The 25,270-nt window shown below is 47.2% G+C and overlaps 1 protein-coding gene across 9 annotated transcripts in view; it reads left to right on the forward strand.

Moving 5' to 3' along the window:
• The window catches only part of syne2b (spectrin repeat containing, nuclear envelope 2b), a 60,997-nt gene that overhangs the window by 29,437 nt on the left and 6,290 nt on the right, over positions 1-25,270 (forward strand). For 6 of the 9 annotated variants that reach the window (XM_077539267.1, XM_077539268.1, XM_077539269.1 and 3 more), the window contains 32 exons: positions 192-350; positions 434-601; positions 671-772; positions 851-1,051; positions 1,599-1,806; positions 3,117-3,229; positions 3,313-3,515; positions 3,586-3,693; positions 4,229-4,517; positions 4,692-4,991; positions 5,699-6,001; positions 6,100-6,390; positions 10,255-10,485; positions 10,620-10,736; positions 11,370-11,690; positions 11,806-12,150; positions 12,230-12,408; positions 14,292-14,508; positions 14,634-14,732; positions 16,218-16,382; positions 16,473-16,820; positions 16,900-17,027; positions 17,314-17,443; positions 17,525-17,698; positions 17,780-21,199; positions 21,276-21,431; positions 21,525-21,766; positions 21,843-23,895; positions 24,015-24,346; positions 24,412-24,556; positions 24,638-24,838; positions 24,916-25,175. In XM_077539267.1, the coding sequence (XP_077395393.1) occupies positions 192-350; positions 434-601; positions 671-772; positions 851-1,051; positions 1,599-1,806; positions 3,117-3,229; positions 3,313-3,515; positions 3,586-3,693; positions 4,229-4,517; positions 4,692-4,991; positions 5,699-6,001; positions 6,100-6,390; positions 10,255-10,485; positions 10,620-10,736; positions 11,370-11,690; positions 11,806-12,150; positions 12,230-12,408; positions 14,292-14,508; positions 14,634-14,732; positions 16,218-16,382; positions 16,473-16,820; positions 16,900-17,027; positions 17,314-17,443; positions 17,525-17,698; positions 17,780-21,199; positions 21,276-21,431; positions 21,525-21,766; positions 21,843-23,895; positions 24,015-24,346; positions 24,412-24,556; positions 24,638-24,838; positions 24,916-25,175 (11,708 nt within the window). The remainder of the gene's footprint in view (positions 1-191; positions 351-433; positions 602-670; positions 773-850; positions 1,052-1,598; positions 1,807-3,116; positions 3,230-3,312; positions 3,516-3,585; positions 3,694-4,228; positions 4,518-4,691; positions 4,992-5,698; positions 6,002-6,099; positions 6,391-10,254; positions 10,486-10,619; positions 10,737-11,369; positions 11,691-11,805; positions 12,151-12,229; positions 12,409-14,291; positions 14,509-14,633; positions 14,733-16,217; positions 16,383-16,472; positions 16,821-16,899; positions 17,028-17,313; positions 17,444-17,524; positions 17,699-17,779; positions 21,200-21,275; positions 21,432-21,524; positions 21,767-21,842; positions 23,896-24,014; positions 24,347-24,411; positions 24,557-24,637; positions 24,839-24,915; positions 25,176-25,270) is intronic. The other 3 variants (XM_077539273.1, XM_077539274.1, XM_077539270.1) reach the window with 3 other exon arrangements.

Genomic DNA, 25,270 nt, shown 5'->3' on the forward strand with positions numbered 1-25,270 from the left:
ACATATTGCTAACGTGTTCTTAAGGAGACCAAAAAAAATGGAGTTACGAGGATTTGAGGCTTACGAGTTTTTTGTGTGTGTTTTTTTTTGGGAATATTTTACTCTCTTCCGAGTATGAAGTTTACTCTGTTTAGACTGGGAACGAATACCGTAAAATTTACACGCAAAACTTCCTGTATGGCTTTGTCCAGGTGAAGGAGATGAAGACGGAGCTGAGCGGCCTGAGTGAGCAGCTGGATGATCTGAGGGTGGTCTGCAAGCAGCTGCAGTCCCACCTTAACAAGTTCCCCGACTGCAGGGAGGTGCCGTTTGAAGCCGAAGCTTACACGCTGATGGACTCCTGGCTGGATGTGAGTGCTTGCTTGGACTCCCGGAAATCCACCGGCGTGTTGTCAAGGGCTCACGCTGTCAATTTGTGTTGCCGCACATGCAGGTGACGGAGAAGATCGACGCATACGCGGACAACCTTCGAGTGGGCTTGGAGCTGTGGGAAAAGGAGTTGACGCTTGGCGGAGAGATTGAGGGCTGGGCGGCCTCCAAGCTGGCCTCATTTGCCGAGGGCCACCCCTTCCACAACCAGCAGCAGGTCTTGGCCATGGAGGTGAGCTTCAAATGTGCGATGAAAATGGTAGAAAAGATGAAAGTGTACAAGTGATTTTGGAATATGTAGGCTGAGATCCAGACGTACCAGGACAACATCGAACATTTCCACAAGAAGGCCGAGGAGATCCGGGAAATGCTTCAGAGTCAAGAGGCTCCACTGGAGCTGCAAGTGAGTCTGAGCACCTTGAAAACGTTTGCCTCCATCCGTACGCTGGAACGACAAGCATCTCTCTTGCTCGACCTCCAGGTGACGGAAAGCCAGTTGAGGAAGAGGATGGAGCAGGTGAAGGAGCTGTTTGCCGACTGCGCCGATGTCTTTGAGGAGCTGATGGTGGTGAAGAAACATCTGGCCCAGAAGATTGAGCACTGCCTGTCGGCTGTCGACGACATTCGCTGCTCCGTCAATAAGGTCCAAGTGTCGGAACCACAGATGGAGAACCGGTTGCAAGTATGTGGCTCTGCGACTGTATAGCAGGGAGGCGCCTCGCTCCCGCCGTCACGGTTCGGTGCGTGCATGCGGACGGTGGTGCTTCGGCAAAATTTTGTGGCACCGACATCGGTCAGCGGCTGGGCTACTCGTCTGGCATCGTCGGTCCGGCGTTATTGCAAGCTGAACTAAAGCAGAATCGTCGGTCTCTCATTGCTACATTTCGCTGATCCGTCAGGCATCAATCCGTTCCAGAAAACCCAAAACGGCTTCAGAGTCCAACAGATGAAAACTGCAATTGGATTGAAATGGTAAATGGAGTGCGTGTCCGTATGTCACCATCATCCGGTGGCTGCCCACAGAACTTTACAAAACGCCTCACTCACACATTGTGCACATCTTTACCAGTTTCATGTCAAGTCTTGTACTTCAAGACTTGAAGCCATTGTGGCCGGGCGCGCATTACAGTGTTTCTACCACTTAAGTTGGGAGCGCTTTGCGTGGCATCAATTTTCACTCGATCCAATCTCATTTACCGTCAAATCCTTTGTGCGTGGATTGTCTGCAGGGTTTGTGCGTCGAGCTGCAGGGCCAAGAGGAGCAGGCCGAGTCAGTGGTGAGCGAGATGGCTCTCGTGTCCAGTGTGGCCAGCCCGGCGGTGCTGGAGGAACTGTCCGTGGATTGCCAGAGACTGACGGACGCCGTGGCGCGCGCCAAAGATGCCATTGGCCTCAAGAGGGAGGAAAAGGACAAAGGCCTGCTCAAGGTCATCCAAGGTCAGTGACCAATTGGTAGAGTGTTTGCCCTGAGACTGGGACCTCGCGGGTTCAATCCTCCGGCCCGGTCATACCAAAAAATCAAAATGGGACCCGTTTGCCTCCCTGCTTGACACTTAGCATTACCGGCTGGAATTGGGGGGTTACATCACCAAATGGTCCCTGAGCGAGCGCAAGCCCCTGCTGTTGCTCATTGCTCCCTTGGTAGATGGCTCAAATGCGAAGAACCAATTTCACCCCACTTGGCGTGACAATCAGTGGTACTTTAACCTCTAAGGTCACTCTACGTGTCTGCTCTGTCCGTAAACGTAGGATTCAGCTCCAGTTCAAACTCCATGTCCTTTTATCGATGGTTGGTTGGAGTCAGGGTTCCAAATGAACTTGTTGGAACAAATTGAACCAGCCAATCAGCATTTCCACCAAGTGTTTGTTGCCAGTGAGAAGAGTGAATTTTAGTACTTGATGAAGATTTTCCCAAAGAAAAATGTAGACAGAAAGTCCAGCAAAGAAGTCAGCAGAAGTTTTTCTTCAGCGAAAGGTGACCCACCCTCACGCCCAATTCACGCTGACTGCGGAAAGGACACTGCAATCCACACTGCGTGCGTTGCGTGTCCGGAAATGTGCACCCGCAAGACCACAAGATGACGGGGGTTCACGCTGGAGAGTTGAGTTCATGCAATAACAACCATGTATATAGATTTCCACGCTTGTGTTATCACATCCATATGCTTTTTGAACATTATTTCTGGGACTTCTACCATGACTAAGTACCTTTTGTGTTTAAATCATGTTATTTTGCCATGTTTAATTTATTATGAGCTAAAATTTTTTGTCTTAAATGTCTGACTCATGTCATGCTACTTAGTTAACTAGCTTCCCTCCCTAAAAAAAAAAAAAGTTTGCAAACGGTTTTATTTTGGAATATACCGAATTTACCTTGATGCGAGACGCCCAACTTCCTGTCCAGCTTGTCTCATTTCTTCAGCTTCATGAAAATCCGCAGGCGGCGTCCGGAAAAAAATAGCGGAAACCTTCTACATCGCCGCATCCGTTCCGCACTGCAGACGCACTACACCGCAGCTGGTGCAAATTGACATGTAGACTTGAATGTGTTCTATTCATGCTGCGTTTGTACGGCCACCGTACGGAAAACATACCACATCCGTTCCTTAGTCGGTGTGAATTGGGCGTCAGTTGCCAAAATGCGGGTCAGCATGCTCCATGCTTGGATGTCAGCTGAGCACATTCTAAAAGGCTCTCAGTTTGTTCATTGAGCAGAAGAAACAATCCTTTTGTCTTGTCTTGTCCAGACGAGACTCGGTCTTTTGACGACTGGTTCCAGGATCTGCAGCTGGACGTCAATGAGTGCTTCGAGAACCCGCAGAGCGGAGCGCATGTGGAAATGTCATTACGAAGGCTGACGGTGAGTGAGCAAATGAGTGAACGAGTCACGAGGACGCCGTTGCGTTGGCTAAGGGTTCTCGCGGTTGGCCCCGCCTCTCTCAGGGCTTCCTGAAGGCCGACGATGCCGAGCGCCGTCTGGAGCAGCTGCGGGAACGTCTGGAAGGAGGCCGGCCGCAGATGGAGCCTCAGCAGCTGCGTGACATCGACGATTGGCTGAAGGAGCGGCGGGAGGAGGCGGGCGCCTTCAAGACGCACTGTCTCAACAGACACCAGCAAATGGAGGCACTCAGTCGGGACTTGAGCAGGTAAATAACGGGGCTTCCGCCGAGTCTTCCAAAGAGGACGTGACCAAGCTGACGTTTGACATGTGTGCAGTCTGCAGACGCAGCATGATTCTTTGCAAGCTTGGCTGCGGGACAAAGAGGAGCTGAGCGCAGCGCCCGGCGCGGCCAAGGGTCTCCTCCTGGACCTCGGGCACCAGAGGTGACAGCACTCTCTTCCATGTGTAAATAAATATGAACCTACTCTAAAAATAGACTTTTGAACACCACAGACAAGAACAATGACAGACTTGTCTTGTGTAAACGCTCTAAAAGGATGACAATCACACAGTTGGGAAAAAAAAGACAACATCCACTGAAACTTGATTGAACTTATGAAATGCTTTGTAAACAGTGATTGTAAAAATTCCATGTGAACAGTTTTGACCAGCAGATGGAGATCTTGCAGTGTGTCAAATGCCTCAAAGCGGTGCATCATGCAAATGTCTGGAAAATGGTTCATAGTTTGGGAAAGCCTCGCTTTTGTCATCCCTAGCTCGAACCTTCCATCCGTGACAAGAGCTGACATCACTACCTTGGTGACGATGATGTCACCTTTCATGTCAAGCGAATCTTTGACTTCACTTTAAGAGAAACGATGGCGTGTGATGTTTCAGTCCCTTTTCTAGCAGGATGCGTCGACGGACAGCTCACAACCATCACAGGCGTCATTTTTTTGTTCTCCGTGCGTACATCAGACAACAAGTGGACCTTCTAGAGGACCTGCTGACTTCAGTGCGCCGCCAAGGCATCAGAGACGACAGAATCCTCGAAGAAGCGGACAACGTCATCGAGCTCTACGGAAATCTGGAGGCCCGGCTGCGGACGCCGCCAGAGGAGGACCGGCACGTCATGGACGACGACGGGCGGTTGGAGGAGTTTGCCGGCCAGGCGGAGGACGCAAGGGCCTGGTTGAAGGAGATCCTGGGTTCCTTCACCTCGGCGTGCGGCGACCTGCCCTGCAATGAGAGGACCCTCAAAGCGCAGGTCAGAGCTGGTCCATGTCTACAAATGTCCTTGCTTTCAGCTTCCTCCTTTGACGGCAAAAGCCAACAATGTCACACTTGTTTTATCACACAATAACGGTACTGTTGTTGATTTTTAGTGAGCAGAACAATGCCTATAAAACGTCCGCATCCTTTTGACTTTGTGCCCCCCCAGGCTGTGTTGAGTGCAAAGGCCGAGGGAGATTCCAAGATGGAGAAGCTCCAACTGGAAAGCCACAGCCTTTGTGAGCAGGGCCAGCTGGACCAGCGCAAGAAAGAGGAAGTCCAGCACCTGCTCCGAGACCTGCAGGACGAGTGGGGGGCCGTCCTGAGGGTCGCAGAGGATGTCATCGGCAAGGCCACGCCGCCGACGCTCTTCCACCAGGAAGTGGAGGCTATCAAAGCCCAGAGTGAACATTTACGGTCCTGGTTCAAGCACGTGGATGGCAGCCTTGAGTCTGGTCAGATTTTAAAGGTGAGTTGCAAGTGGTCAAAACGGAACTCAGATTTCCACAATTGTACATGAAGAAAAGTTGATGGTCATCCAAAGCGTATATGTTTCATAATTTGGATTCTTCAAAGCGTCAGTCAGTTTTGTGATGTGGACCAAGCCTTAATTGATGTGGATGAAGCATTATGACCTGGACCGATTTTGGCGTCACAGCTGCGCATCATCGAGGTCTGAGGTGGCCTACAGAAATTCACCGTTGATTTAGAGAGCACGATGGAGGCCGCCCACATATGTCGTCAACCAATGCGCTGACGAGTGCTCTCTTTGTGTGTAGTGAAACTGATCCCCCACTGTGTGTTCCACTCAACTCCTCTGTAATTCCACTTTTTGCCACTCCATGGTGGCACTTGACAGTAAATTAGAAAGAATGAGTTGGAAAAGTAAGTGAGGTTCTGCACATGGAATTTTCTTCAATATCGTCACCATGATTAATGTCCTGTAAATGGGAAAAAGCGAGACTTGCTTCACTGTCGGCAGACTTGACGATATTGCTTCCGTGTTCAATGTTCGGAGTGTGCCTAAAAACCTTGAAAAAAATAAGAGCTCTCTACACAGAGTATTTCCATCGGGCGGATTTCACGCACTCTGGAACGTATCTATCTATCTATTCCGTGATGGAGGGACTTTCACGCTGTTTCGAATTCCTATTTGGTGTGGTTTGTTGATTTCAGGAAGCTCTGCTCAACCAAGCTGAAATGCAGTCCAAGCTGCAGCAGCTGAAAGAGCAGGGCCAGAGTCTGTGCAACAAGTTGAACCCGGACGACGGCCTTTTGCGGGAGATCCAGGACCTGATACGGGCCACGGAAGGCGGCTGGGCTGGGGTGATGAAGACCGTCGAGGAGGCGCAAAGGGACGCCTCGGCCGCCCTCCGAGACCACATCGAGGCCGCACAGTCCTGGATCAGGGAACGCAGATGCCAGCTGCTCTCGCTCGGCCCGCACATGCCGGCCCAGGAAAGACTACGAGTCACTCAGGTGCCCGCTGCTTAGCTATTCAGTCGCTCGCTCATTCATTCGCATTATTGTGATCTGGAAAATGTTTTGCTTGTTGTTGACGCAAACGTCCCCCGCAGGCTGTTTTTGCTTGCTGCCACGAGGGCGAATGTAAAGTCGGGGACCTGAAGAGGAAACTGGAACAAGTGTGTGAGGAAAGCGAGAAGCCCGAGATGGCCCGCTTGCTGGAAGACACGCAGCAGCAGTGGGAGTCGCTCCTGCACATCTGCCAAGAGGCCCAAGTGCGGAGCCTCCGCGACGACTTTGAGGCGCACGCTCAAACGGCGGCGTCTTGGCTACGAGAGCGACTGCTCCGGCTGCAGGCCGTCGGCATCCACACGCCACCTGCCGACAGACACCGCATGGCCCAGGTCCGTCCTCGTCTTTCTACATTTGCACACTTGCCGCCATTCAGCGTACTCCAAAATAACTTCAGGCCAAGTTAGTCATCAGGCCTTTCGGAGCTATTTTTACAATAAGCAGTATTGACATCTGCAGCAGTGCGAAAAGAAGATTGAATGAATGAACAACAGCCACACGCAAACACGTTATCAAACCGTCACAAAGGAAAAAAACAAACAAGAAACAAGAAAACAACAAAAAAAGGAAACTGCTCTTGAACATTGTGAAATGCCAATGCCTTTCAATTTCAGAATGTTCAGAAGCAGTATTCCGGCTGGAGGGAACGATGACATCATTTTCAGCACATGTCCTGAATAGCAAGAGGAAGGAGAGGAATTTGTCATCGCTCGTTTTATAAATGCAGCCGCAACTTTGGTTTGATATCAGCTGTAGGCAAAAATTGTCGAGGGGAAGTCAAGCAAGCAGCTGATGATGAATATATGTGGAATATGAAGTAGCAAAATGGCAGCCGGTTTTACCCATCTCGTCCATTTTGACACTGGAAATGACATCACCGTTGCTCAGATGAGCCGTGGTTGGTCATTTCCTGAGCAACGGTGATGTCATTATCAGTCCACAAAGGCAATTTTTCATTTCTTTTGTTTAACCAGGAAAGTCCCAGGCAAATGGCTGCCCCCTGAGATGGATCAAAACAGAATTTTGAATTTTGCTGCTTGATTCCTTTTCCACAAACAGAATCTTGATGCAAATGTTGCGTTTGGACAAGTGCGGCAGCATAGAAAGGAAATAGTGTACTTGGGTCGACTTGCCCTTTTCTGGTTGTTTGCACACTCTGCTGTCTCATTTGGATGTGGATGCACGAGGGGCGCTCCTCTGCCTCCCGCCCTAAGCGCGAGCGGCACTAGTTCACCAGGATTATAATAGTTTTGCAATTTTTCATTTGCGAGTTTTGATTTCGTTTTGAATTTTGCTTTTTAAATTTAGTTAGTTTAAATTAGATTACAGGGTTTTAATTGGTTTTATTTCTTTAATAAATGCTTAGTTTGACATGCTTAGTTTTAGTTAGTTTCAGTATTTGTTTAATTTTCTAAAAGATGTGTATTACTAAGGCGCAATATTTAATTAAAAAATACTTTGGGAGCGACGTCATATTTTGATACTTTTCGATTGGCTGCTCCTAGATGACATCACTTCTATGTGCAGTTTGTTTTCGGCCACAGGTGGCAGTAGCGATTTGAAATTTGGAATCTTCCATATAGCTGCTTTAATATCATACGGAGCCCCTCTGGTGTCAGGGTCTGAATTTAAAATGTTTTTTTTTTTTTGCTAATCTGTACCCACAGTTTACTAAACGATATCCACAGTTTACTAAACGCTATCCACAGTTTAACAATCTGTACCCACAGTTTAGTAAACGGTACCCACAGTTTAACAATCTGTACCCACAGTTTAGTAAACCGTACCCACGGTTTACTAAACCGTACCTATGGTTTAGCACTTCCGTGGCGTTATGTAATACTCATGCGCACGCAACGATCGAGTGGTTGCTTGAGAACAGTATTACCAGCAAACGGCTGTTTTGTTTATTTTTTATTTTTTTATCTTAAACTGTAGACTAGTTTTGGCAGCTTAACGACGCATTCGGATGAATGGATCACGGAAAGATGACGTTTCTTTAGTCAAGTATGGCGTATTAAATGCGGAGCACAACAAAACACGTCTGCATTTCAACAGCCTTCAGGCTTAACACGGAAGTAAAAGAAAGAAAGAAGAAAAGTGTTTGAGCGCCTCACAGTGGCACAAGCGCAACATTACACATCAACTGAATACATAAGTCTACAGTTTAAGATGAAAAGAAGCAGCCGTTCGCTGCTAATACTGCTGTCAAGCAACCACTCGAACGTTGCGTGCACATGCATATTATATAACGCCGCAGAAGAGCTAAACCATGGGTACGGTTTAGTAAACCGTGGATACGGTTTACTAAACTGTGGGTACAGATTAGTAAACTGTGGGTAGAGATTGTTAAACTGTGGGTACAGATTGTTAAACTGTGGGTACAGATTGCTAAACTGTGGGTACAGATTTGCAAAAAAAAACAATTCAGACCCTGACACCAGAGGGGCTCCGTAATATCAAACTAAATCTACTAAAAAATAAATAAATAAAAAATAACACTTAAAATTATCCCCAAAGGATACATGCATTAATTTAATTACCAAAGACTAAAATGAAGGACATTTTTGCTACCATCATTATAGTTTGTTATGTAACACTGTTTAATGTATATAGAATCATTACTATTGCTTTGCAGCCGCAATAACCTACTGATTTCAGGTTTGACTCAAGCAGCAAGGGAATGTTAGTGTGAAAAGGTAAACAGAAAATGAAATTCTTTTTAACACAAACGCAAAAACAGAAAGTACAATTCTTATCCCAATACGAAATCCAAACTTAAATTGTCCCTTCACAGTTTTACGCTGCACGATAAATGCAATGTTCGTCCATTAGTTCAGTGTGTATGTGTTTTGTATGAGTTGCTGCACAGTTTCGAGCTTATCTGGTCCAGGCGTGGATCTCCACGAAAATGACGATGAAGCATTAAGATGCTTTGCAGCTCTGCCTTGCATCAGTCAGAGAACCTGGGTGGAATCAACGCTGTTCCGTGAATGTAGATCCAGCACTCTTAAAACCAATCTGCCATAGCAGAAATTGAAATTAATAATACAATCATGAATTACTGTACAGTATCATATTTCTCTTTCTCTTAATCAAAGTGTCAGTTCAAATACTAGTCACAAAATAAATAATAAGCTCATCAGATAGCAGTGTGTCATTAACAGTATTAATAAAACATGTTATCCAATTTACAGGATAATATGCCTAATAAACCTTCCTTTTCCCATTCACATGGCTTTCAAGAAATTTGTAATCACCCCAAAATGAATGTACAATGTAACGAAATTCAGGAAAATGTGTACAAAACACAATTCACCTTACATACTCGACATTTCTAACTGCCCGCCATTAGACACGGCATCCAGAAATGACGCAATTAAAATTACAAGCTCTCATACAGAAATAGATGCATTACAAAACTCAAAACTCAGTAAGTGTAAGAAACAAAATGTTGCTATACAGTTATAGCTTACTCCGACTGGTTTTATACGACAAATAAAACATATCAAGACTTTAGAATCATAAACATACAGAAAACTATCCGTTACATGGCCGCTAGCATTACCAACGTAGTATGCTAAAAGTTACACTCACCGGAGCAAATCCAAATCAAAAGCAATCCTCCGCGCAGAGCAGTGTGAAACTTTCCATCCACGACTTCACAAGCGTTTGGACATAAAAACTTCAAAAACACAGCAGTATTTTTGAGAAAATTGTTCTCAAGTTTTCTCAAGACTGTATTATAGTTGCTAGCGTCAAGCTCTTTTCCTGTAGCATGACGATCCCAGGATGCAATGTGCAAATCCCCGTATTGGCTACATGGACGTCAAGTGCCATCTAGTGGATACTTTCAGCCATAACAGTCAATTTAAATATAATTCACATTCAAAAATTCAAGACGTTACAATAAAATAAATAACCAAAAAGACAAAACAATAATCATTAGTCAGTAAAGTTAAACTGTACTTTTCATATTGGTTACAGTTAGTTTTGTAAACATCAAATGTACTTAAAGTTAGTTTTTGGCTTTAAAAAGCATTTTCGTTTTGATTTGATTTTGTTAACGAAATTGTTTTTCCCTTAGTTTTAGTTTACTCAAATAACCTTGCAGCTCACCCGGCGACCGGCGTGAGCTTCCTACGCTGGAAAGCGCATTTTATGCGTCAGCCGTTGATCTCCGCTGTCTTTTCCAGGACGTACTGCAGGCCAAACCTGATGGCGACTGTCAGGTCAACGACCTGAGGAGGCTGGGCCAGGCCCTGTTTGACCGGCCAGATGTGAGCGAGGAGCCAAAATGTCAAGTCCAGCAGGCGGTCAAAGACGCCGAGCAACAGTGGAGGAAGGTTCTGCAGTTGGCCCAACAGCTGGAGGAGGAGGCGGCTGTGGCCCAGATCAATCAAGAGAAGGAGTCCAGAGACTCTGAGGTGACGCAATGCCCAACGTTGCTTTGTGGGTTAATTTGGTTAGGGGGATGGGGCGCTCAGTCAGAACTTGGCAAACGTTGACCACATACGCTGCGACTTTTCCAGACCTCATCTTGTGCTTGTCTTTTTTTTAGCTGAGGGAATTCCAAAGCCTCCAGCAGGAAACGGAGCGCTGGCTCTCAGACCTTCAACATCAGCTGGATTCCCTCGACAGCCAAGCTGCAGCGCAAGAGCGACTGCGCGCGACACAGGTGAGGCAACATATAAGAAGTACCGGAAGGAAAAGCTTTTGTATTGCGTAAGCACCTGTAAAGTGTTGATCGTTCAACTGCTAGTTTGTTGTCGGGTGCATCTGCGGTTCAGGAACTGAATTTGTCGCCACGGTTTATTGGATGCTGCATCAAAGCCTTCTGTATGCTCTAGCATAAAAAATGTCAAAAACGTATAAATACATTTTTGGGACCATGGCAATATTTAAAATAGAACGTTTTCATATGTTTTTGGGAGCAAATGAGTTAATAGCGCCACCATGTGGTGGCCAAAGCACTTTGCGCAGCCTCACATTCACTCATCAATGGGAAGCACGGTCAAGTCAGGCTTGAGTATTTTGCTCAAAGTCACGAGGATGGTTGAGGATCAAAGGCGCAACCTTGGGCTGGGAAGACGACCACACTGCCACTGAGCCACGCCGCCCCCCCAAAGTACAATTGTGGAATAAGTTAAAGCACGCTAATCTATTCTTTTATGAATCGATTTTTGGCACACCCCTACGCTTTAATACTTGAGCATGAGTACGCTGAGGGTATTATCCATCGTTTCGGGTAGTCGGTGGCCATATATTCCAAGTCACTAACTAACTGGATGTGTCATGCTGTTTTTGTCAGACCATTGTTAGCACAAAGTCCGACGGAGACGGGAAAGTCCAGGAGCTGAAGAGACGCTCGCGGAGTTTGTGCGCCCAGGAGCCGGAGCTGGAGCCGAAGCTGGAGAAGACTTTGGAGGATGCCGAGGATCGGTGGGGGAGAATCATCCGGGCTGCCAAAGCGGCGCTGGATGCAGCAGAAAGGCAGATGGCTCGAGAGTGTCGGCTGAAGGAGCACCAAGAGGCCAGAGAACAAGTTCAAGCCTGGCTAAATGTTATGCGGCACAATCTCGATTCCGTCCTTGTTTACAAGGAACCTGAAGTGGCCGTAAAAACCGCACAGGTTAGTAGTTCATGTCCAAGTTGAGCCAGTGACAGCTGCAGCTTTCCTTGCGTTGATGCAAAAAAGGCTTGCAGCAGATGTTGTTGCTTATACGGGTCTGCGCTCCTTGGGTCAGGCCATCCTGAGCTCCAAACCAGAAGGCGATTGCAAGCTGGCCGAGCTGCAGAAACAATGTCGAGATCTCCACGGCGGCGGCAGCGAGGAGGATGCCGGCGAGCGAGAGTCTGGACAAGCGCTGCAAGCCTTGGAGGAGCTGTGGGCGGTGCTGCTGCGCGACGCCGACAGCTCCCTGAACAAAGCCCAATCGGCTTACATGCTTTCCAGGGAGGTCCAAGCCTTCTTCAGCCAGGCCAGCGCCGACCAAACCTGGTTGGAGCAGCTGCGCACGCGGCTGGACAGCATTGGGACGGATGCTCGGGGCAGCACGGCCCAGATCGAGGACAGGCTGAACGCGGCGCACGTAAGCCACTCCCCTTGACTCGCACACGGCTGCCTCATAAAGCCGCTTGCTTGCAATTCCATTACATACCTTTTTCCAGATGATCTTGAGCGCCAAATCCAGCGGCCAAAGTCGAGTGGAAGATCTGCAGAAGCGATCGCAGTGCCTGTGCGAACACACCGACTTAGAAGAGGACAGCAGGCTGCAGGCGCAGACCAAAGTCCAGCAGCTGCGAGAGCAGTGGACGGCTGTGCTGCAGATGGCGGACGACACAATCAGGTGCCAAAGCAAATCCTTCCAGTATTTACTTTCAAAAAACAAAAAGTACTCCAAGCCTTTGAAACGAAGTCCAGGAAACCATTTGAGTCCATTTTCCTTTCTATATATAGCCCCATATCAGTTCATAGCCATAAATTCAGAAATTCAATTTAATTAGAAGGCCTATTTTTGTTGTTAGGTTACTGTCCAGAGGAATTTCCAAGAATTTTCTGGGGTGTATATAAATAAAACGCTTCACAAAAAGTCATCCATTGACATTTCCAAAAGACACATCGGCCTTTCATACCATTCCGATTCTATGTTATTAAATTAATGTATACTTGCAGTTATTTATTGGCTTACGATCCACTTGAATTTGTTCAGTTTGTTCAATTTGTTGAGTTGACAAAAACCTTGTTAGTTTGTACCAGGAATGTGAATGTCACAAAGTCACAATTGTCTTTTTGCCACTTGATTTGCACAGCGCCTGCCCTGTGCTTGGAATGAATTCTCTTTCAAAGTGTCAAGTCAGTCTGATTTTTGCAAATGTCAACGGATACCGAGAGCCCTAGTGACAAATCCTGACCAATGTCTGAGAAGAAGTGGAGGCAAAGAAAAGCTGAGTGCATAATGGGGTGCCGCACGATACGCGTCAGAATCATATTCATGAGTCCAGCAAGGGGGTCAAACTCGGTGGGCCATTCATGCTACTAGATGCTTGTAAATGGTCTACAAGCGAGATGTCTACTGAGCTGAACCCGCTAATTCTGTCCAAATGTGATGCCAAATTCACTGGTAGAGATGTCAAAGAACATACGAATGTTCGATTAAGGAGATGGCTTGAGCGTAGATGGCTGAAAAAGACGTGTGTGGAAAAAAAAAAATCCAACCTGATCCGGAGGAAGTTTTTTTTTTTTTCTTTCAAAACATCAACCGACGCAACTGACACTGACATTCTCAAGTTTCAACAAGCGATCCTTCCCTTACCACCACATGCCCGGTCTGTCAAATCTGGTTGTCTTACGTCTTTGATAGTTGTTGGGGGTAAGTTTTTATTGCTTTTGTGTGTGTGTGTGTGTGTGTGTAGCGATCGCAATTCTATTCGGAAATTCTTGGGCACAACCAACAACACTCGCTAAACCTCAATTCATTCAATTATTACATCCTTCTCGCTTATAAACACGTTTCCTTCATTCAGAAAAGGCCCTACAGATACATTTTCATACATGTCACAGCTGATCGAAAGGCAAAAAAAACAACAACAAAAAAACAGGCAGTAAGCAAGACAGGTCTGAAGAACAGTGGCAACACCATTTTAGCAATTTTCCCACGTCATTCATTATTGTCGTCCGGCAGTCGGGGTAGTGCCAAACAAAAAACAATAAATGAAGACAATTGCTTAACGGGACGGCGGTGGCCGGTATGGGCGAGATTGTCATCTAGAAATATGCACGCTTGCATGACACCCAACAAAATGTTTCCTACATATGAAGGTGAAAAGCTTCACTTTGCTAGCGTTAAACTGCTCTTTTGGACGTCCACACAAGTTGATCCCCGTGCACATTTATGATTCTCAATTTCTGGCTTTAGGAAACCACTAAAGAATACATCCTTCATATGTGGACGGTCGGAGAGTCTGGAGTGGTTTCTGCAAGTTCCATAACAGCCGTGTTTACTTGCCATGTTTTTTTTTTTTCTGAACAAAACAAATACTTCTAGCACGGCTGGTCAATGAGCCGGCTTCTTTTTTTTGACCTTTTGGTTCAAGCTGCTGAAGTCACGCGGCCTTGCGGTCTAAAAATAGCATTCGTGCGGTACCCCACTGCCAGCAGGTGGCGAATGGCCACGCCCTCCCCCTCCAGAAAGGATCGCTGATGTTTGTTGGTCTATCGCCGTCCCACCAGACATCTGCAGAGCGTCAAGGAGCTTCTGGTATCCTGTCACTTCCAGAGAGGACAGGCTGAGGCGCGCCTGGCCCAACTCCTGACGCAGACGTCCAATTTGCCGCGCGCCTTCCCCTGGCCCGGCCTGGGGGAGCGCAGGCAGGCGGCGGAACAAGCCCGCACCCTGCTGGACACGGCCTCGACCCTGGGGCCCCTCCTCTTACTTCTACGCTCGCAGGTACAACAAGACCCGGCCAAAATAATTCTCAAATGTCTTTCAGGTCAACGACTCAAAAGTTCCCCAAAAAGAATTTCCTTCTTGTAGGCGTGAAAATTAACTTGTGGACCTTTCCTGTCGTTGAGGCTGCCGAGCTGTTTGAGATCACCCAGGACCCCGAGTGGGCTGATTCAACCTGCGCAGGCATGGAGGAATCCATCTCAGCTGTGCTCAAACAGTTGACGGTGAGTTGACGGCGTACTTGACTCGTCAGCCAAGTCCAAGCACGGAATTATGCAGACCTGTTGCCGCATTAGCGGCTAATGCCATGAAGCAACGTGCAAGAGCGCTGCTGCTGCTGTGACATCACTTTGGCTACGTTCAGACTGCAGCAGGTCTCCATGCTTTTTTGGGGGGGTACTTGCATCTTAATGGTGACTGCAGTCTAATCTAATCTAGTCTAATCTGTAAACCAAAGTGAGGCGCATGCACTATCTGGGCAAAGTGGCCCGAGGCTTTTGTCATCTCATCTCGCAATGCCGGTGGACTTCCGAATATTTTTGGCAAAATGAGACCAGGCTTGTCCATCTCCTCATTCCTTGGAGACGTCGACTAAAGATGACATCACGTGTTTCAAGTGGGATTCAAGTCAAATATCAAGTATGCTGTCAAACTTACAAGTTTTAACTAATTAATTCACCACAAAATAATGGTCACATTAATCACACATTAACACAGATGAATCACACTAGTCGTTTTGAGCGCAGATGATCCTTTATCCTGATAACGGATGGTTACGTTTAAAAGGTAGCGCAGGTTGTGTTTGAGCAATAAACATAACATGCATTCAAGTAAAAAGCATTTAATGTTTGCGTATGACATTCAGAATATTTGTTCCTGTCATACTATTGGGGTCTTTTTCTTCATTTTAAATTATGCAAGTTATTAACTGATTAGAAAAAAAGGACGATGCAGTGGAGCAAAAAAAAAAAATGTGCAAGACATCCTCATAACATTAAATATAGAAAGAATTAACACATAACAGGTGCTCTTCAAATTTGGCGGACAAAAAATGTTGATAAAAGCTTCACTTCACATTCACCGCCTTTGACAAGTATACTTGTCAATGACATTTTTTTTCTACGGTGCTAGATGGGGGAGAATTTGATTATGCTCCACTGTAAAAATGTCAAACTTGGAAACAACTTTACTGATGCACAACCAGCAGAAGATGACATCATAGCCCCATTTTTATATGAAATAAACACAGTTTGAGAGTCCATGGCAGTAATGGCTGTATTTTGTGCAACCTACATTTTTCTACTATCAATTATAAAAGAACGGGAGAAGGCAGAAAGGAGGGAGTCTATTCTGTCATTTGGCATATTTGGTTTATATGTCATTATTGAACACAGCATCATGTGTATTTTGAAAATGTTGAAATTTTCTAAAATGGCAGGCAATGAATGAGTTAATCACAATTCATAAAATTTTTAAAATGTGATTAAAATAAATAGTTCGACAGCCCTGCTAAAGTCAACTGTTTTGTCTCTCGAGTACTCGTGCACATCCGACTTGTAATTTTGCTTGTACCATGCAAATAAATATCCAAGTACTCGATTACTGCATTCAGTTGGATCTGCCACTAACAAAAGTGTGGCCGGCTACAGGCTGAGGCGCAACAGAAAGCAATCGTTGAGTTTGTTTCCGGCCTGCGTGCGTGCCTTCAGGAGGCGGTGATGAACCTGGAGCAGGGCATCGTGGTGGAGAGACGAGTCACGCAGCTGCTGGAACAGCACCAAGCAGCCCAGCATTGGCTGCGAGAGCAAGTGAAAGGCCTACAAGCGCCCCCGGAAGAGCCAGCCCGTCTTGGCGGCGCCGTCAACACGCTCAAGGTCAGCGCTGACTGGGTGCGAGCAAGCCGGGACATGGGTCATCAGTGCGGGTCTTAATCGGCTTGGCATGCGCGGCGTTCTCCTTCTCAGGCCTTACTCCAGACCGTAGAGCGGGAGCAGACCGAGATGAAGGACCTGGACACCGCCGCGGATGATCTGCTGGACACGTGCACTCCCGGAGGTCGAGACGCGCTCGCGCTGGAGGTCAGCATCCTTCACGAGCTCTGCGCCACCTCGGAGCAGGACCTGAGGGAGCGACTGACGGCCGGCGAGACCCGCCTGCGGGAGATGGATGTGCGAGCGACGCGGCAGGCCGACAACCTGAAGGAGAGAGCAGCCGGCTTGCTGTGGGAGCTGAGCTCTCTGGACCAGGCGCTCGGCTACGCCCGACCTCAGGATGACGTCCACCAGTTGCAGCAGCACTGGAAGGGCCTGCAGGTGGGCTTTCGCCGCAGTCGGCGGCGACCTGACATGCCACTTAAGCAAGTTGAAAGACGCCGGCTTTCTCTTCCCGCAGAATTGTGAGAAGTCGCTGGAGGATCTCAGTGTCCACATTGATGCACTTAACCAGGAAGTTGCTAACGTCAGTGAGCTTCCGGCGGAACTCAGCATCACGGCGGAGTCTCTGCGCCAGCAACACGACAGGTACCGCCGGTCGCAAATGGCACACGACACATTCGGAATGTGTGGCGCTCGCTACTGTACGGCTCTTCTAAGAGGCAGATTCACAGGGCCAGATTCTTCAAGTAGCCGCAATGCCAAGCAAAAAGCAGACAAGTCACAGATAACTGTAACAATAACAAGATGTACACATTCTTGAAGCCAAAATACCCGCTGTATTGAATTTGTTGTCAAGTCTTGCCAAATCCATTCACAGCATCATAAAATCCACTTGGGTTTATATCATACTGTGTTTTGCTGATTTCATCAGTCTGCAGTCCAGACTGAGGCAAAATCAACAAAGCTGTTCTACAAACACTGCTCGCTACCTCCGCCATTCCTTGCAAGCACTGCACGACTGGAGTCATAGCAAGCCTTCGGAATTCAGTACATCCCTTCAGGTTTGCATCATATTTTTCAGATGTCGCGTTTCATTGACAGCTCAAAGCGGTACTCAGTAGCCAATGTCTGATGTTTATTAGGAGACAGCAGATGAAGGTGAAAAGTTGCAGGCTGTTCTTGGGGAAGCTTTAGACCATCAGGACTTTTTAAGTGACTGTCTGGCCCAGGATGTGTTTGAGCAACTTTCAAAAGACATCTACGAGACTCTCAGAGAAGCGGGGACACTTCAAATGTCTCTATGTCAGATCTTAAAGGTAACCATATCCAAAACATGTGAAATGTTCATAGATGAAAGCAAACTCTGAAATGATGAATATATATATTTTTTATTTTAGGAAACAAGTGTGAGGAGTGAACCAAAGACTGAGCGTCAGCCCATTGATGTTGATATTGAGCCTGAGGAGGCAAAGACACCTTTGGTTGCACCATCACAAAAAATCAAACAAACAGCTCCAGTTCAACATACGATTTCTACAACAGATCTGCACTCTCCTCTAGGAGACACTGAAAGTGCAGAAGTGGCTCAATATCTGCAAGGAATGATTGAATCTGACATCAGAAATATTGCTACTGGGAAGGGACGGAACATTTCACCAGCCACAAAGTCCAACGATATCAAGTTTTCTCCGCAACTTCCTCAAAACGAGGAGCCCATTAGCGAATCTAATTTGGAGCCCTTGAGGGGAAAAACTCACGATGACAAAGGTGTTTGTGAAGAAGCAATGGAAGATTCTCCAAGTGCGGAAGCTTGTGTCATCACTCAATTTGTCACAGCGATGATTGAATCTGTCGTGAGACACGTGGACTTACTATTAGAGCAAGATCAACGAGAATTGGAAGAGACGCCCTTAACGTCACAAGTTGCCACAGGTCTGCCTCAAGTAGGAGAGATCTCGCCAGCCACAAGATCAAAGAATGTCACGCTTACGCCATTGCCAGAAAAAGAGGAGCCAGCAGTGGCGAAAGAAGATTCTGCTCGGGAAAGCAAAGAAAAATCATCTCAAGACGAAACTGAGCACACAGTTTGTGAGGAAGCAAGAAAAGACTCTGGATATGTGGAAACCACAGCCGTTGCTGAATATGTCACAGGACTTATTGAGTCTGCAATGAGAGATATTGATTTACTAGCACACAAAGCTTCACAAGTTGTCACAGGAATGCCCAAAGTTGTTACAGTGGAAGGAGGAAAGCTCTCACTGCCCACAATAAAGACAAAAAGTGTTGCATTTTCTCCCAAATTACCAGAAAAAGACTTGCCAGTGGTGCCAAAAGAAGACTCTAATCTACACCCTGTTGAGGAAAAAACTCAAGATGACAAGGAGCATAGGATTTGTGAGGAAGCAAAAGACACTGCAAGTGTGAAAGCTTCTGACGTTGCTGAATTTGTCACAGCAATTGTTGAATCTGCTGTCAAGGTACTTCCACAGAAAGATCCGCTCGAGTCGGAAAGGACAGCAACATCCTCAGCTTCACAAGATGTCGGCAGACTCTCTGAAGTTGCGGACGATGGACAACTAGAAGCCAGAAGAACATCCAAAAATGTCACACAACTGCCTGAAAACGAGGAGCCGAAAGAAGAATATGCTCTGGAACCCAAAGAAGGAACGTCTCAAGACGACAAAGAGTACACGGTTTGTGAGGAAGCAATTAAAGACACTGCAAGTGTGGAATCTTCTGCCATTGTTGAATTTGTCACAGCAATTGTTGAAACTGCTGTCGATGTTCTTTCCCAGGAAGGTCCGCTAGAGTCTGAGAGGAGAGCAACATCCTCAGCTTCACAAGCTGTCACAGGAATCTCAGAAGTTGCTATTGTGGACGAAGGAAAGCTCTCACCCACAAGAAGATCAAAAAATGTCACATTGACTCCACAACTGCCTGAAAAAGGGAAGCCGAAGGAAGAATATGCTCTGGAACCCAAAGAAGCAGCATCTCAAGAGCGCACGGTTTGTGAGGAGACAGAGTTCTGTAGTAGGAAAACATCCTCAGCTCCACAAGACATGCCTGAACTTGTTACTGTGGCGGAAGGAGGGAACTCACCACCCAAAAGAAAGTCAAAGGCTGTGAAACTTCATTCTGAAGATGTCACGGTGACCAAGCAAAGGTCATCGAATTCTGGTCAAGAACCTACAACTCCACAGCCACCCAAAAGAAAGTCAAAGAGTTCAACGGCCTCCCCGGGAAGTCTCAAAAAGGGGCTCATGAAAACAAAAGAACCCGACACAATCCAATACTCCAATGTGGAAGCAATGGCAAAGAGTAAGACCATTTCACCAGAATCTCCAAAATTGTCAACCAGGAGAAAGTCCAAAAAACTTGACATTCCCTCAGTTTCTACTGTGCCAGATGTTGCCATTAGTAAACCTTTTGGCCTTGAAAGTGGGATCAAGCCTAAAGCTGCAGTTTTGGGAGACAGAAAGCTATCACCACCCAAAAGAAAGTCAAAGATTTTAAAGGGGATTACAAAAGAGGCCAGTGATGAAACAACCACAGTAGCTGTCGAGGAAAGCATCTGTGAAATGGTTGAAAATGATGAGGCTACATTTTCAGAAGCTCAGGTGAGTGTTTCAGAAATGATCTTAGCTGAGCAAACAATTACATCGATGCAAACTGTCATTGAGTTAGAACTGTTAGAATCCACAAGCGAAAGACATGAAGAGGGCCAAATCCTGCTAGAGCTTGCTGTTGATGACAGCGCAGAACTAGAAAAAAGTGTAGTGTTTTTAGAGGGAATCAGTGGGAGTACAGCTGTGGGCGCTTTAGAACCGAACACACAGAACAAAGTCAAGGATGAACACTTTTCTAATGTGAGCAGCGCTGAACAGAAAGAACCTCCTGTGGTTTTAGCAACACTTCAGCCAAATGCGACAGAACTGATAGAAATTGTATTGTGTGACAAGGCCGTGGAAAAGACACGCCAGACTGAGACTCTGGTGGAACTTGTGGAAATTGACCCGCCAAGATGGAGTGACACAGAGGAGCACGAGCCCTCCGTGTCTACAGGTGCTTTTCAAGACCCCCCCACGACAATTCACATGGTGCCTGATGTGCATCTTCTACAGATTGAGATAAGAGCACATCAAGAGGAGAAGAAAAACAAACTGGAAACCGGAACAAAAGAGAGACCAAACCCTGCCGATGACATGTCTCCAGTAGAGAAGCAAGACACGAGCACAGAGGGAGAAAAGAGCGGCTCCCCGAATGATGCCGTTTCTGTTGCTTTTAATCCAGTTCAGCAGCCAAGTGTGACTGAGAAAGACAACGTTGATAAGAACCTGCCACAGCTCATCAAAACTGCCTCGGAAAGACCAGCGGAAGGGCACATTAGTTCTGCAAGTCTTGGTGAACAAGAAGAAATCCAAATGGCTGTGACACAAGAGAAGGAACCAAATATCCAGATTGGAATAACAACAGTGGACCAAGGTGACATTCAGCCCATTAAGTCGGTGTCGCTAGAAGAATCACAGGAGAGCCTCACTGACGCTCCCTCTTACCCTGACCCTGATAAGCTTCCAGAAGACCAGAAAAACAATGCAACCAAAGACACAATTAGTACATCAATCCAAAAGGAAAGTGGCGAGGTCATTTGGTTTGAACCACAACATGCTCCCCATGCAGCCACCACAATAAGCACATTTGAGATATATGAAGCAAGCATTGACCAACCTGAATTGGAAAGTGACATACCAGAAAAGTCTCGGTTGACAGAAATCTTTTCAGAACTTAAGGCGATCGCAGACACAGAACTCCTGAACGAGGTACGTATCGTATACGGCTTTCGGCTTCACTAACAGATGGCTTTCCTCACTCAGATCAAACCTGTCTTCTTTATAGGAATCAAGTGAGGATTGTCTCGAAGAGCTGATGACCTCCCCCAGCAGTGACACGGGTGGTCTCCTGTGCAGGCTTGTGTCAAACCTCCTGAGCTGTAAGAACCGCTCGGCTGAGCTCCGGTTGAATGCCATGAGCCAGCAGGTGAAGGAGGCTGAGGTGAGACTTCAATGTACACGCTGCATAAATCACAATAGAAAGTCTAACACTTGGACAAATTCACCGAGCCTTGCTTTGACTACCCGGTTACAGAAGTGTCGAGACGTGGCCCAGGAGCAGGCTGCGCTGCTGTGCCAGCAGAGAAAAGCAGAAGCTGACGAGTCTGGCGCTCTGGAGTACATGGAGAATCAGTGGAAGGCCTCTGCTCAGGATGCAGCCGCTGTCATCCAAAACAAAGTAGACCACCTTGAGCTTGTGCAGGACTACTGTCAGCAAAATGAAAAAGTCCAGACCACATTGGAAAGACTGTCAGCTGAACTGGATGTGTGGAGACTGTAAGTTCATCACTGCCTAATCTCCTCCACCGTTGCTCAGTTGGGTTGTGTGTGAGTTGAACTGTTTGTCTTGTAGCTCCCCAGCAGAGAGCTGCCATGAAGATGAGGACCGCCTGAACTCCATCAAGAGAGCTCTTGAGGAGAAACCCACTGCCCTTGGGGAGTTGCTTGGCATCCATGCAAAGCTGTACCCTCTTCTTAGCCTCTCTCATCAAGCAGCTGCAAAGAATATTCTTCAGATTCGACGTCAGGAATGGAGAGGACTGGAGACAGAGGTGCAAAAGGCATTGCATCATATGTGTGTTCAGTCCCAAAGCTGTGGTAGCCTTTTGCTGGAATTCTCCTACCTGCGAGGACACTTGGAAGCAATTGGTCAAGAGCTTGAAGCTCAAGTCCCTGAAGGCTCTCTGTGGGATTGCAAGGAAGCAAGGCAGTTGATAATGGCACACGCTGAAGTGAAAGCTGCCCAAGTCAAATACAACCATTTGAAGGAAAGGTCTGAGGCACTGCCCCCAAGCTTATGGCCAAAAGAACGAGAGGAGATCAAGAAAGCTCTCCTGAATGTCAAAGACCAACTTTGCCTCACAGAGGAATGGATATCCTCTCAAATCCAGAGAACAGATAATCCCGTCATAAAGGAGGTTATGAAATTGGGGAGGGACGGCCTCTCGTGGCTTAGGCAGCTCGAGAGCGACATTGAGGGAAAACGCAGCAGGGTGCCGCTGCTCCCAGAGGCGGTTCACCAACAGCTCATGGCATTCAAAAAATTGCAGTTCCAGGTCACGGACAAACAGAAGCAACTTGATTCACAAGTGAAGGCAGCAAGCGAACTTCTGCCACAGCTGGATCAATGTGAGGAAATGCCGATAATGCGTTCCGTGCTCCAGCGTCTTGAAGAACTTTCAAAGTCAGTCACGGAGGAGCTGTCCAAGGCGGTGAAAGACATAGAATCGGGTCTGCAGTTCAGAGACAAATTGGCAGAGGAGATTGCGGATCTGGACTCCTGGGTCGTGACGTATCTGCAAAGGGAGACAATTAAGACCATCAGGAAGGATTTCATGAGTGCAGGTGAGATTGAGCACAGTGGTCTTGAGATCCAGGAGATGCTTGTTGAGGTGGAAAAGCAGTCCACTGCCTGTGAGGTACTTTTAATGAAGAGTAAGGACATTGTTTCTGAACTTAGCATCGCGGAGAACTTGCAGCTTTTTAGCAAGCTTGCCAACCTCCAGGAAGACATTGACAACATTAGAAGCCATGAAAGGGCCAACAGAAATGAGCTTGATGAACACATTCGATCTGTAGACTCAAACAAGAGAGAGCTTGATACTGTTGAAAAAAGCCTGAGGCAGATGCAAGACGATCTGAACCAACTGAGGTTCCCTGTCCCGATGCAATTTTTGGCATCTTTGAAAAACAGGCTTTTGGAGCACAGGTCCAAGATTGACCATCTCCAGTCCTGGATTCAGGAAGGGAAGACAAAAGAATTTTACTTGTTTACTGCCAAACTTTATATCAAACTGACTACCCTGCAACTGAAGGCCAGAGAGCACGAGAAGTACCTCAACATGAGGCAGAATGTGGAGGACATTAGAGAGGCTGTCGAGGAGCAACTCTGTCAGACCAAAGATGGCAGACAGGTAGAGGAGCAGTACAAGACCTACCACAAGCTTCTGTTTCACTTCCCTCTGATAGAAAGACTTTGTAAGGAGATTGGATCAAAACTGGGAATGATCTCGACTGACCTATACCCTGCTCAGCTGTGTGCAGAGCAACAGAGACTTCAACAAAACCAGGACAGCTTTACAAACCTGGAGATGAAAACCCTCAACATTCTCAGCATCGTGGAGTGTTCTCTGATTCAAGAATTGGATCTCGACACAGAGAGAAAAGGTATGCGAGCCTTCCTCTGGGATGCTCAACAGGAGCTTCAGAAGCCCGCGCTGATAACGCCAAATGAAACCTGGATTAATAAGGAATTCCAGAAAATACTGTTTTTGAAAAAGACCGTTGAGTCACGAATGAGAGCACTGGAGGTTCTTGAGCACATTCATGGGAACAAGGAAGGAACCGGATCATCAGATCTTGAAGACTTGAAGAATTGCGTGCTTCGTGAATGTGACGCACAAATGGCAAGTGGGCTTTTTCCACATTTGACAGAACCTGCTAATATACAGCCTCGCTAAACTGTCCTCAAGGCATCAGTTCTTTTTTTTCTGACATAACAGTCTGTGATGCATTTGTGTTCTAGGACAACATATCTGATGCGAGGACATCACTGAGAAACTACACCCGTACTGTCAAGCATGCACTGCAGTTCTTGAGGGACTTTGAGGTATCTGTGCTACCCCTTCCTGCCTTGTTTGGAGTCTGCTGTGAAAAGCTAGAGGAGACCCAAGAGATCTTGGCCTCAGTAGAGGATCATTTCAAGACTCACGTGGAGCAGCTGAGCCAAGTTGATTTGCATCCTTTCCTGTCTACGCGGGAGCTCGAGCATCTCCAACAGAGTATTCTGAGCCAGATCCTCGCGAGGATGTCCACACTGAAAGCAAAAGGCTACCTTCAAATGGAGAACCTCAGCAGGTTGTACATTTACTCACTGTATCCAGGTTACCCTCTTTGTTGTAACTGGTAAAAATGTTTCACAGTTGTGCAGAAAAGATCAGAAAGTATGCAAAATGCCACGAAGAAATCACTCTAAGTGTGAGAAAAGCCGAGGCGAGCCTGGAGCACTTTGCTTCTCATAAGGTCACATCTCTGACCGGCTGCACTCAGCAGTTGCAAAGGCTCGAGGTACGCATTGAACCGCAGGCTACACAATGCCGCAAAGTACATCTTGCGCCTGACCTGCACTATGTTGGCTCTCTGGTGCAGGATCTGTGTGGGGATCTGAACTTTGTCCACAAGCAGCTTGAGGAGATGGTGGAGTGGTGTCCAGAGCAGATGTGCCGAGGGCGCCGGGAGATCTTCGTGGCTGCCTCCTGGAGACGCATGACAGAACTCCGCCTTTGCTCCCTGCAGCTGGCTGCCAGACTCAAACAGGCGATTGTAGAATGGAATGACGTCACCGGCAGCGTAAGTTTTGACAGGCGTGACCCAGCGGTCGAAAGCCAGCGTCTGCTCAACCGGCAAGCTCGGCTTTTGTTTCTCAGGTTGCGAAAGCCTTTGCTGCGCTACAGCAGCTGGAGGGGGAGTTCCCCGAGCCTGCCCCGTTGATGGCCTCCTTCGAAGAACTTGTTGGCCTGCAACACTGCTGGGAACAGTACCAGGACCAGCTGGACTGCCAACATGGTGCCCTCTCCAGCTTGGAATTGCGCGTTGCCAGGCTGCTCGGCGTCCCTGCCAACTTGGAACAGGCGCCACCAACGCCTATCTGTCAGCAGCTGCAAATGATGCAGGCCACCTACAGCAGGTAAGCGCTCTTGCCAGCGTCCCATTGCGAAATCAGCCACGCCTCTGAAACACATCAATTCTGAAATGTGATTGGACAATAAAATGCAACCAAGC

Source organism: Festucalex cinctus, chromosome 12 (assembly GCF_051991245.1).
Source record: "Festucalex cinctus isolate MCC-2025b chromosome 12, RoL_Fcin_1.0, whole genome shotgun sequence".
In the NCBI taxonomy this organism is placed as follows: Eukaryota; Metazoa; Chordata; class Actinopteri; order Syngnathiformes; family Syngnathidae; genus Festucalex; species Festucalex cinctus.